The 12,952-nt window shown below is 38.4% G+C and overlaps 1 protein-coding gene across 5 annotated transcripts in view; it reads right to left on the minus strand.

Annotated features, from left to right (window-relative positions):
• Positions 1-520: 520 nt before the first annotated feature.
• PRKAA2 (protein kinase AMP-activated catalytic subunit alpha 2) overlaps positions 521-12,952 on the minus strand; it is a 45,078-nt gene continuing 32,646 nt past the window's right edge. The window contains exons 7-9 of one of the 5 annotated variants that reach the window (XM_036444628.2): positions 10,780-11,284; positions 8,401-8,527; positions 521-3,847 (exon numbers count right to left, since the gene is read on the minus strand). In XM_036444628.2, coding sequence (XP_036300521.1) covers positions 3,609-3,847; positions 8,401-8,527; positions 10,780-11,284 — 871 coding nt within the window. In that variant the 3' untranslated portion in view covers positions 521-3,608. Of the gene's footprint in view, positions 3,848-8,312; positions 8,542-10,779; positions 11,285-12,952 lie in introns of those variants that run through there. The other 4 variants (XR_004989111.2, XR_004989112.2, XM_036444629.2 and 1 more) reach the window with 4 other exon arrangements.

The following is a 12,952-nucleotide window of genomic DNA, read 5'->3' on the forward strand; positions in this document are numbered from 1 at the left end:
TCCAAGTTTGTTTTTACCCATGGGTTAGTAAAGTGGTCGGCAAACTCATTAGTCAACAGAGCCAAATATCAACAGTACAATGATTGAAATTTGAGAGCCAAATTTTTTTTAATCTATCTTTTACAGAGAGGAAGAGAGAGCTAGAAACATCGATATGAGAGAATCATTGTTCAGCAGCCCCTTGCACACACCCTACTGGGGATGTGCCCACAACCAAGGTACTACATGCCCTTGACCTGAATCAAACCTGGGACCTTTCAGTCTGCAGGCAGACGCTCTATCCATTGAGCCAAACCGGTTTCAGTGAGAGCCAAATTTTTTAAACTTAAACTTCTTCTAACTTCTTCAAAATAGATTCAGCCAGGCAGTGGTATTTGTGGAAGAGACACACTCAAGGGGCCAAAGAGCCGCATGTGGCTCGAGAGCCACAGTTTGATGACCACAGGGTTAGTAAGTTGAAAAAACATGGTTAAATTAATCCTGGCGAAGAGGGTAAACAAGTTTAAGGGTTGCCTTTTTCCCACAGGGCATCAAAGCCTTTAACTCTCACATCGACTGTCATCTTCAAGCGGGAGAGTAGCACATCACATTTTCCAAACTTGTTCGAGTGGAATATTTCTGCAGAGTATCTCGCAGGATACAATTTGGGAAATGTTACTCTAGAATCCGATGGAGTCCATTTCCATGACATATCTAAGCCTTTATCTATAACCTAACTATAGAAACTCTCTTCTAAAATTTTAACTGGAAATAGTTGTTCCTACTGCAGATCTGCCTACCACAAAGCACATTCACAATTAACCAGTACATAAGACTGAAATGTCGGGAATTAGTACTGATTGTGGGGATTTAGTACTTCTCTGTTCATTAGCAACAGAAAGCCTCCTTTGACAATGTCCTAGCTCTGGTTATCCTGGACTAAGCCTCCTGGAATCTTCTCTCCACAAAACAATTCTAGATTCACAGAAGAGCTGTGCTTTAAAAACTTAAGCATACTAAACCAAAACTGTGACCCTCAACAGGTAACTACCAAATTATTGATATTCATGAATACTGGCAAGAATGAGAAAATAGTAAATAAAAAATATAATCCATATAAAGTAGTTTTTATATGAATAGGTTTCTAATATATGATTTATTAAGACTAACAAAGCTAAAATACCACTGGGTTCCTTCCTACTGTTTTTCCACCTTCAAAATTATTAGGGATTTTGTCAGTGAGGATAAGGAATCAGATTAGTTCCTTATTTCTGATTAGTCTGGCACAGGTTATGGGGTGGCCTTGCTTTTCCAAAAAGAGGTATTTACACACTTGGAAAGGCCAAAATTATGCTGTATCTATAATGCACATCAGACTAACAATAGGAATACTGCTTATCCCTATAAAAATAATCACAGAAAGCACCCTTTTGTGCCACTAGGTGGCAACCTTACAAGGGCTTAAACTTAAAACTTCTTGACTGCAACCCCACCCTCTTTCCAGCAAAGGTTCCTTTTATTTTATATTAAGTCAGACTTAAAAAGTTACTTAAGATTTTTTAAAAGTTCTACAAAACAATATGATGTAGCACTGCACACTCCTGACTCAAAACTCTTTAAAGGTAGACATACTTATCTTCCATAGACATGGAAGAAATTTGGTCTAGCATTCTCATTTGCTTCTGGTAGGAAGCATTATTTTTGGCAAAGAGAAACCTGTCAAGGTTTAATCACTTTTTGTTTTCAAGAGCTTAATCTTTTCTAGGTTAAGTCAGGTGAATCACAGCATGCTGTAGAAAACAAATGAATAAATACAAATTAGGTAAATTATACATAACTTTAAAATTAATTACTTTTACTAAAACAAAATATAATTAATAAGCTATTATCTATCCTACTGTATATAGGTGTGTGTGGGTTTTTTTTTTAAATAACAACCTGGACAAAACAAACAAAAGCCTTTTTGGGTTCCTTTAAAAAGCTTTGGTGAGTGAACAACATATATATTTATACAAGAGATTTTTTTTTTTTAATGTTTACAGCTTCCCTGCCCTAAAAAGTTCAACAATGAAGGTTACAGCCTATCAAACTCCAGAATTACATAAAAGCCCTTAAGCCCAGAACAGCGTTTTCAAATAGGATTTAAAGTCTAAACCAATCAGCCACTAAGGATCATACAATAAACAAAGACAATGGTGACCAGGAAAAGTGAAGAAGTGGGTGGTTGCAATGACAAACTTCCCCTGAAGAATTAACATGTGGGATGCAACACACACACACACACCTTACCAACACACACACATACCTTACCACCACACATAATAAGAGATTAGAGTTCTCTTTTAAGGAACTGAAGATATTCTTTGTTTCATGTAACTGTCAGTTTTATCATGCTCAGTAAAGTACAAAAATAAATAGAACCAAAAAGAATTCAGAAGGGTAGGTTTTAAAGGCATGTTTTAAATGATATGTTTATGACAAAAGTTGTTGCAATTCCAGATGTTTCAATATTGAGTAGAACCTTGAAGGCTCTTAAAATAAGTATATTATTCGTGGACATTCTATTATAAAAGTGTAGTATGCAAATTGTCCTCATGACCAGGTGGTCATCTGGGAGTTCAACCAGGGGGCAGAGTGGGCTGGGAAGGAAGGGAGGCCCTGGCCAGCAACCAGCAGCTACTAGGGACCCTACCAGTGCACAAAATTCATGCACTGGGCCTGATTTTCTGGTCTTTAGATAAAACATCTAATTGGTTACAGTTATTTTTAAGAAACCAGGAAATCATGGTTACGGTTTCAGAACCACAGCCTTTCTGTCAAATACTAGGCAAAAATTCCTAGAACTTGACTTCTGAAATTTTGGGGGCACATTTTTAAGATTTCGATATTTAAATACTATTTTACAAATGGTTGTTTTATTTATCAATCATGTGCAAAATGAATGGTGCAGCCCTGGCCAGTGTGCTGAGTAGTTAGAGCATCAACCTGTGCAATATAGGGTTGGGAGCTTGATTCCAGATCAAGGACAGATACTTGGGATCCTGGTTTGTTCCTCACAGCATGTGTAAGAGGCAACCAATGGATGTGTCTCTCTCACATCTATGTTTCTCTCTCTCCCCTTCTCCCTTCCATTCTATCTATGGGATCAATGGAAAAAATATCCTCACTACTTGGATGAGGATTTAAAAAAGAAAAGAACTGGTAGCATAAACATATCTTCAAGCTTGCTGAAATTTTTAGGTAGTTAACTGGATTTACCTACACTAAAGGGTAAAGCAAGGAGATGCTGCCAAACCACCCTCTGACTGAGATGGTTCATCAGTGAAGGTGTATTAGTCATCCGTAGTGAATTCACAATTTTAATTAATGATCTTCATCAGTGTTCACCTACTAATGATACTGCCTATATGAATTTATCATAGACAAAATAGAATTACAGATTTATACAGATAAATAAAATGTCAGACTTTTGTTTTCATAATTTCAATGGCATTGAGTGTCCCCTGGCAATATTCATGTCTGCCAATCAGCATTTTAGAGTATGTGTATACATAAGTAAAATAATAATTTAAAGAATACATGTGATTTTCACAGTGCAACAACAGAAAGATAAAACTAGGGGAAAATCATCAACGAGCTAAAGTAGTGATCAGACTGGCACACATTTCAAAAAAATCCATGGTGTGGCTGCCCAGGCGAGGTGTAACTGAGGACAGTGTGCTTCCAGTCAAGGAGCCAGTGAGGGAGCCCGACAATGAATGGCTCTCAGCAGTCACAGAATCAAAACTTGATCTGGGTCTATGTAAGCCAGCAGTAGAACAGGAACGCTGAGGTGTTGAGGAACCAGACCTCTGCTCCAGCACTTCATCTGAAATGGACCAAAGCAGAGCAATTTATCAGAAAGGTATACTTGCCCCAGCCCTTCTTATGAAGATGCTATCATCAAAGAATTAAGTAAGTAAACACATCTGGGAAAAGGCGACTAAATAATAAATGTCATATTTCAGTGTTTCAGGAACAAGTGACCTCTTCCCTTACTAACAAGCATAACAGACATCACTAATTAATCACAACACTTCTATACAGTCAAAATGGGACCCCTATATCCTTGCATGTGAAGAAAGCACATCCTGAAGGGTTATTTTCTTGTGGTGTATCAACAAAAAGTCATTAAGATAAAAATAAAAGTAACCATTACACAGTGGTTCTGAACCTTTGGTACACAATTAAATTGCTTGGGGTTAGGGACAAGGAAAATCTTCTTAAAAATGAAGATCATACACCATGACTAAGTGGAATTTATTCCAGGGATGCAAAGCAGGTACAATATTTGCAAATCAATAAATGCGATACATCACATAAACAAACTGAAAGACAAAAATCACATACCGTATTTTCTGGTGTATAAGACAACTGGGTGTATAAGACGACCCCCTAATTTTACAGTTGAAACATAGGTTTAGGCCTATATTTGCTGTATAAGACTACCCCCCACTTCCGAGGCAACACCAGTTCTTTTTTTATAATAATAGACTGCCTCTCTGACTCTGGCCAATCTGAGCAGGCTTTTTACTAGAACACAGTGGTCGTCTTATACGCTGGAAAATACGGTAATCATAATCAATAGATGCAGAAAAAGCATTTGACAAAATGCAACACAATTTCTGATTTAAAAAAAAAATACTCTCAGCAAAGTGGGAATAGAGGGATCATACCTCAACATAATAAAGGCCATATATGACAAACCTACAGCCAACATCATACTTAGTGGGAAAAAACCTACAGCCAACATCATACTTAATGGGCAAAAACTCCATTTCCCCTAAGAATAGAAACAAAATAGGGATGCTCACTTTTATCACTCTTATTTAACATAATACTGGAAGTGCTAGCCACAGTTATCAGACAAGAAGAAAACACAAAAGGCATCCAAATTGGAAAGGATGACATGATATTGTACATAGAAAACCCTAAAGACTCCACCAAAAAACTACTAGATTTAATAAAGGAATTCAACAATGTAGCAGGATACAAAATTAACACCCAGAAATCAATGGCATTTTTATACACCAATAACAAATTCTCATAAAGAAAATCTAAACAAACAATCCATTTACCATACCAACAAAAATTTAAGATGCTTAGCAATAAACTTTACCAAGGAGGTAAAAAACTTATACTCGGAAAACTACAGGATGTTATAAAAAGAGATAGAGGAAGATATAAACAAGTGGAAGAATATACCATGTTCATGCATTGGCAGAATCAACATTAAAAAATGTCCATATTATCCAAAGCAATCTATAGATTCAATGTAATCCCTATTAAATTACCAATGGCATATTTCACAGATCTAAAACAAGTACTTCAAAAACTTATATGGAACCAAAAAAGACACTGAATAGACACAGCAATCTTAAGAAGAACCAAGTTGGAGGGATCCCAACACTAAATATCAAGTTATACTACAAAGCCACTGTACTCAAAACATCCTAGTATTGGTACAAGAACAGAAATATAAACCAATGGAACAAAACAGCAACCTCGGAAATCAACCCAAGACATTGAGTTCAATATTTGATAAAGGAGGCAAGAGCATACAATGGAGTCAAGAAAGTCTCTTCGATAAATGGTGTTGGGAATATTGAACAGATACATGCAAAAAAATGAAACTAGATCATCAACTTATACCATACACAAGAAAAACTCAAAATAAATAAAAGACTTAAATATAAGATATGAAACCATAAAAATCCTAGAAGAAAGCATAGGCAGCAAAATCTCAGAAATCTCTTGTAGCAATATGTTTGCAGATACATCTCCTAGGTCAAAGGAAACTAAGGAGAAAATAAACAAATGGGACTACATCAAAATAAACAGCTTCTGCACAGCAAAATAAACCATCAACAAAATGAAAAGGGAGAACATATTTGGCAGACATTTAATAAAGGGTTAATATCCAAAATATAAAAGGAACTCATAAAACTTAACAAAAGGAAGACAAACAAACCAATTAAAAAATGGGCAAAGGTAGTAGCACAATTTGCAATAGCTATTGCAATTTACAAAAATAGACTCTAAAACAGAAGTATTGAACAGACTGTCAAACTTCAAAAGGAAGGCAGGGGAGTGTGAGGGGGTGGGAAGATATGAACCAATGAACTCATATCTATATATGCATAATCCATGGACACAGACAATAGGGTGGAAAAGGCCTGGGGTGGGGTGTGGAGGCAGGGTGGGAGAGGTCAATGGGAGGAAAAAGGGGACATAGGTAATACTTTCAACAAGGGGATGAAAAAATAATACTATATTGTTTTCTCAAAGCAGTCATCAATATTGGTTTTTAAAATACTTCCTAATTTGAAAGACCAAAAATATCCAGTGTTTTATTTTCCATTATTTCATTAGTTTCGAAGATAGTCACACACACACACACACACACACACACACACACACACACACACACACTCAAAGAGCACAGAACCTAAACAGACCCTTCTCCAACGGGGACATACAGATGGCCAAGAGACATATAAAAAACACACACAAACCTCGGTGGACCAAATATTCCCATTGTCTATTAAAAAGACAATGATGTATCACCTCACACCTGTCAGAATGGCTATCATCAACAAATGACAAGTGCTGGCAAGGATGTGGAGAAGAGGGAAACCTAGTACACTGCTGGTGGGAATTCAGACTGGTACAGTCATTACGGTAAAGAGTATGGCATTCCCTCAAAAAATTAAATATGGAATTGCCATTTGACCCAGTGATCACACTTCTAGGAATATATCCTAAGAAACTGAAAACACCAATCAGAAAAAAATGTATGCACTCCTATGTTCATAACACGATTTAGAATAACTAAGGTCTGGAAATAGTCCAAGTGCCCATCAATAGATAAGTGGATACAAAAGCTGTGGTACATTTAAACTACAGAATACTATGCAGCAGTAAAAATAAGGATCTCTTACCCATTGAGACACATGGAGGGACCTTGAGAGTATTATGCTAAGTAAACTAAGCCAGTCAGAGAAAGACAGTATCACATAATCTCACTCATATGTGGAATCTAATAAACAAAATAAACTGTTGAACAAAATAGATCTAGAGACATAGAAGCATGAAACACACTGTCAAATCTCAGAAGGAAGGGGCTGGGTGGGTGGTGGGGGATTGGGAAGAGATCAACCAAAGAACTTGATGCATATATGCATAACCCTTGGACATAGGCAATAGGGTGTTGAAGGCCTGGAGTAAAGGGTGGAGGGTGGGCTATAAGAGGTCAATGGGATAAAAAAGGAGACATATGTAATATTTTCAACAATAAAGATTTTTAAAAATCTTTTTAAAAATTCAGATTCCCATCCTAGTCAGTTTGGCTCAGTGGATAGAGCGTTCATTGGCTCTCAGACTGAAAGGTCCTGGTTTAGAATCCAGTCAATCTAATGCAGGCTCAATCCCTGACCCAGTCAGGGTGTGTGCAGGAGGCAACCAATTGATGTGTCTCTCTCACATGGATGGTTCTCTCTCTGTCTTTCCCCCTCCCTTTCACTCTCTCTAAAAAATAAAATAAGGGAAAATATCCTTGGGTAAGGATTAACAACAACAAAAAACAGATTCCTAGTTTCCCATCTCCAGAGATTCTGGATTAGTAGGTCTGGGGACAGTTCCCAAGAATCTGCATTTTAATAAGAGTTCTGGGTAATTTTTATAAAGGTGGTCGAGGGACATATAAACACTGCTATAGTTGATGGTATTTCAAAAACAAAATTTGAAAGCTCTGATTAAATCAACTTCCTATATCTAAACTCTCCTGTTCCATTTGGCTCCTGACTGTTGTTTTTCTCTGTTGTTATCCTACTTTGGCCTATGAATGAAATAAGCACATTTGGTCCACCCAGGTTGACTCTCGATGCACACTGAATATCTGGAAAGGACCTCCTTCCCTGGCTCCTTTGGCTCCTGGATCGCCAGGGGCACTGAAATCTAACCTAAATCCCAGTAGAGGCCTATTTGGTCACCTTGGCCAATCAGGATGAGAGAAGCTAATGAAGGCAAGTTTAGATACTGTAATGCTAACAGTAATGAATTATGAATGAGGAAATGAGATAAAGAACCTGACAACATCAGCTATCTTTAGGTAAAAATTGCTTTCCTGATTTTTGCTCCACAACCAATACGTTGAATGACTTTTTTATGGCAAGGAAGTACTTCTATTGAAGAGGTGCTGGGTTAGAGATATTCCATGTGTCTTTGATCCTCTTCATATCACTGACATTTTTAGCTAAATCTAGATTACTTAAAAACCAGTATAAAAGACCTACCCACCATGCCTTTGAGATGATTTTAACATCTTGTCAACTAGTGCCAAGTTTTATCTTCTCAGAGCTCATGCCTGCATAGCTTCCTTACCATCAATGCTTTTAAAGTCCAAAAGATAACTTCTATTGTCAACCAGGTAAAGCTGTAAGCTCATTTTCACATAATTGCCAGTCACTGGGTTTTTTCTCCTTACACGAAGGTGGTATGCGTTCACTACCTAAAACAAGAAATCTTCGTGAAGGAAAAATGTTAAAATTAACAAACTACAAAATATCTCCCTATTCTTATTGCAAAGAATATAAAAATGAATCACTGATAGAAGTGAGATAGAGAAGAAATTACCAGATGATCCTTTTGTACATTACACTAGTAGCCCTGCGCAGGAATCCACGTGCCAGAAGCTTGTAGCCAGTATCTCGCTGCCACCCTTCGATAACTCTCTCCTCCCTTCCCGCCCCCCCATAGCCTGCTCCCCTGCCCCCTACTGTTGCTCTCCACTGCCTGCTTATAGCTTGCTGCTCCACCCTCCTGCTGATCCATGATCTGATTGTTACATGGTCAGTCATTAGGTTTCACAGAATGACCATTTGCATATTATAACTTTATTATATAGGACTAGGGGCCCAGTGCACAAAATTTGTGCACGGGAGGGGGGGTGTCCCTTAGCCCAGCCTGCATCTTCTCCAATCTGGGACCCCTCAAGGGATGTCTGATTGCCCATTTAGGCCCAATCACACCAGGCAGTCAGACATCCCTCTCACAATCCAGGACTGCTGGCTCCCAACCCCTCACCTGCCTGCCTGCCTGACTGTCCCTAAGCTGCTTCAGCCTGCCAGCCTAATCACCCCCTAACCACTTCCCTGCCAGCCTGATTGATGCTTGTTCCCCTGCTGGCCCAATTGCCCCTGACTGCCCTCCCCAACCAGCCTGGTTGCCCCCACCTGCCCTTCCCTGCATGTCTGATCCTCCCCGCTAAGTGCCCTACCTACCCTGCAGGCCTAGGTTGCCCCCAACTGCCCTCCCCTGCAGGCCTGGTCACTCTCAACTGCCCTCCCCTGCAGGCCTGATCGCCCCCAACTACTCTTCCTTGCAGGCCTGGTCCCTCCCAATTGCTCTCCCCTGCCGGCCATCTTTGACCACATGGAGGCAGCCATCTTGTGTGTTGGAGTGATGGTCAATTTGCATATCACCTCTTTATTAGATAGGATGGTAATTTAGTATTTTTAATCCTCACTAACAATACTGTTTACAGCAATTAAAAGTCAAGGAAACTCAGAGATTATAGTCTAGCTTTCATTCTATATATATGCCTCACTCAAATAATTTTGGCTGCCCAGCCTCAACTTAAATACTTTTACCTATAAATATGGAATAGAAGAAATAAAGGGAAACTAATGTGTTAAGGTTTGTATTAGGCATTGTAACAGATATTGTCATAAAATTTAAATATCACAAAAAATCCTGTGAAAAAGAAAGATATTATCTGTCTCTGAAGATAAGAAAACTGCAACTCAGATAAAGAAGATTCTGGCTTTGCAAAAACATCTATCAAATAAGTTACAAAATTTTTTTGGTAAAGAATTTAAAGATATTAACATCTTTTTTTTTTTTTTAAACTGACTAAATTATAACTGCTTCAGAAAAGAGAGGTCTGAGTTTTAAATGGGTTTAAGGAAATATTTTATCTATGCCTTTCACATACAAATAATGAAATCAAAATGACTGATATATTAAAACATGTTAAGTGAATATTTACATGGTATGTTTGAATGTTTTTCTTCCACCTTTAAAAATACATTCACAGTCCTCAAAAAAGGAACAAGAGTTAAAGGCATACCTGGAATTTAAAAAAAAAAAAAAAATGCTTTTCTTCCCAACAAATAAATAGAATTGAAATGAATTTGAGCATTTATATTTTTAAAGAGAAAATGTGGGCTGAGAGTAAAAATATATTTCATAATTAAGGATTGAAAGCACCAATCAAGTAAGAGAGGTTTTCTCAACTTAGAGAAAAGTGTTTGTTGACTGAATAAATATACCCTATGCATTGACCATTAGCTGCTACCGATACTGACAAAAAGAGAAACCCTGCCTAAAAGGGGAGAGAGAAATATAAAACATAGTATCTTTGAAGACATATGAATCATATGAATTTTTATTGCTATAATGAATGCTGAAACAAGTGGTCTATTTCTCAAGTGATTTCAAGTTGATTACTTTTTGTTTCTTTGCCAAAAATACTATATTGAAATTCAAAAATACATCAACATATTTCTTCCTTACAGAGATTTTTCTTGTTTTGAATGTACATGGTATATAATTGCAAAGGATAGCAGTTATAGCCAGAAGCATCAAGATCACTAAATTTCTATCTAAATAAAAAGCAATGCTTTAACTCAGCAGTTGACAGCAGTTTACTATACCAAAAAAAATGGCTTCTACAAATGATCTTTTTATACAATTTCCTACCTTCCATTCAAAATCCAGCTGCTTCATAGCTCGGTAAACTTCAGCCATAATGTCATATGGTTTGCTTTGACTTCGGATTCCAAGATGCCACTTGGCTTTCTTTACAGCCAAAGATTTGGGCTTAGTTGTATTCAGGGCATCCAATGGACATCTTGCTTTAGGGCTGTCTGCTATAAGAGGTGGCATCCTTTCTGGATGAGGTTTCAGGCCTGGAGGAATATGCATGGCACTATCATCCATAAAGGAACCCGTTGGGGGACTAGAGGCGAGGTAGAACTCACTGGCTTGGTTCATTATTCTCCGATTGTCAATAATAAGATGATAGGCCACTGCAAGCTGGTCTTGAGGGTCACCACTATATAGACTGTTCATTACTTCTGATTCTGTACACTCAAATTTTTCACACACTTCTTTCACAGCCTCATCATCAATGACGTTAGCATCATAGGAGGGGTCTTCAGGAAATAAGTAACTGGGCAAATCTTGTTTAAACCATTCATGCTCTCTAGGAAAAACACCACAATACACCATTATAAGAACATGTTTTGGCAAGTCCCAAATAATTTATACATGGGTAACACAATATAACAGAATCAGAAATACTTAGTCATTTACTACCTATGTGACCCTGGGTGAGTTAAATAATCTTTACCCTTGAAAAACTATGGTTTTTTCAGACTTGGTATTTGGCTGACATTTTCTCAAAAATAAACAAAATGAACCTGTCACTGTGAAGGAGACAACTGGAAGTATTTGATGTCAATGATAAAATTCAAGCTCTCAAGCAAAATTTTAGAATTTTGTGTTATTTGCATCTGTGTCCGCGAGTTTAAAAACTTCCCAATACTTAAAGACCTGTCACTTTTCTGATAACTTAGTAGTGATGATGATGATGATAATCTATATTAACAAAAGAGTAATATGCTAATTAGACTGGGAGACCTTCCAGACATTCTTCCAGACAAATTTGGGGCTTGGCCAGCCTGCAAACTGCCCCCAAATGGCCCTCAGCCCCTCACCCAGGCTGGCACCCCCCCCAGTGGGGACCCTCACCCCAATGGGGTGTGGCAAGCCTGCAAACAGCCCTCAGCTCCTCACCCAGGCTGGCCCCACTAACAGAGCCCCCCACCTCACCCCGATGGGGGTGTGGCTGGCCTGCAAACCACCCCAGCCCCTCTCCCAGGTTGGTCCCACCTTCCCAAGGGGACCCCCCCTCCCCCACATCCTAATCTGGGACCACCTTCGGGACGGGCCAGGCAACTCAAAGGGTAAATGCTAATTAAACCGGACATCCTGCTGGGCAAAGCCATGGTGGGGGGCCAAGGCAGAGGCAGTTAGGGTTGATCAGGACGACCAGGGAGAGCAGTTAGAGGGATCAGGCAGGCAGGGGAGAGCAGTTAGGGGGATCAGGCCCATGCGGAAGGGCAGTTAGGGTGATCAGGCTGGCAGGGAAGAGCAGTTAGGGGGATCAGGCTGGTAGGGGAGAGCAGTTAGGGGGATCAGGCTGGCAGGCAGGTGAGTGGTTAGGAGCCAGCAGTCCCAGATTTCGAGAGGGATGTCTGACTGCCAGTTTAGGCCAGAAACCGGCAGTTGGACATACCCCAAGGGGTCCCGTATTAGAGAGGGTGCAGTCCAGGCTAAGGGACACCCCCTTTCCGTGCACAAATTTCGTGCACTGTGCCTCTAGTTTTGAATAAAGGCAAGTTTTCAATGAGCTTGTTTGTACTTTAAAAATAAATCAACCAATAAATGCCTAAGTGGAACAACATATTGTCTTTCTCTCCTCTCTCTTTTCCTCTCCTTCTAAAAAAAAAAAAAAAAAAAAAAAAAAAGAATTACTAAATATTACAAAACTGAAACTGAATTTGGGTAAATAAGAAAATGATGAAAACTACCAATTCAAGTTGCTATATTATTTTATTTTTTATATTATTTTAAGTACAGAAATGAATGCCACTATTTTATACCACCTACATCCAAGTATATTTTTACTCACATTTTTCTCCTAAAGCCTCTGTTTTAAAATAACAGAATCAATATTTTATTCTCTAATTTTCTTTCTAAGGAAAAACCAATTAAATGAATTATATATTCTAAAGAATTATGAACCCAAAAGGTTTTTTCCCCACTAAGTTCATTTCCATAACTAAATCCTGTCTAATTTAGTTTTACA

The sequence above is a fragment of the Pipistrellus kuhlii genome, unplaced genomic scaffold, assembly GCF_014108245.1.
Source record: "Pipistrellus kuhlii isolate mPipKuh1 unplaced genomic scaffold, mPipKuh1.p scaffold_m20_p_2, whole genome shotgun sequence".
NCBI lineage: Eukaryota > Metazoa > Chordata > Mammalia > Chiroptera > Vespertilionidae > Pipistrellus > Pipistrellus kuhlii.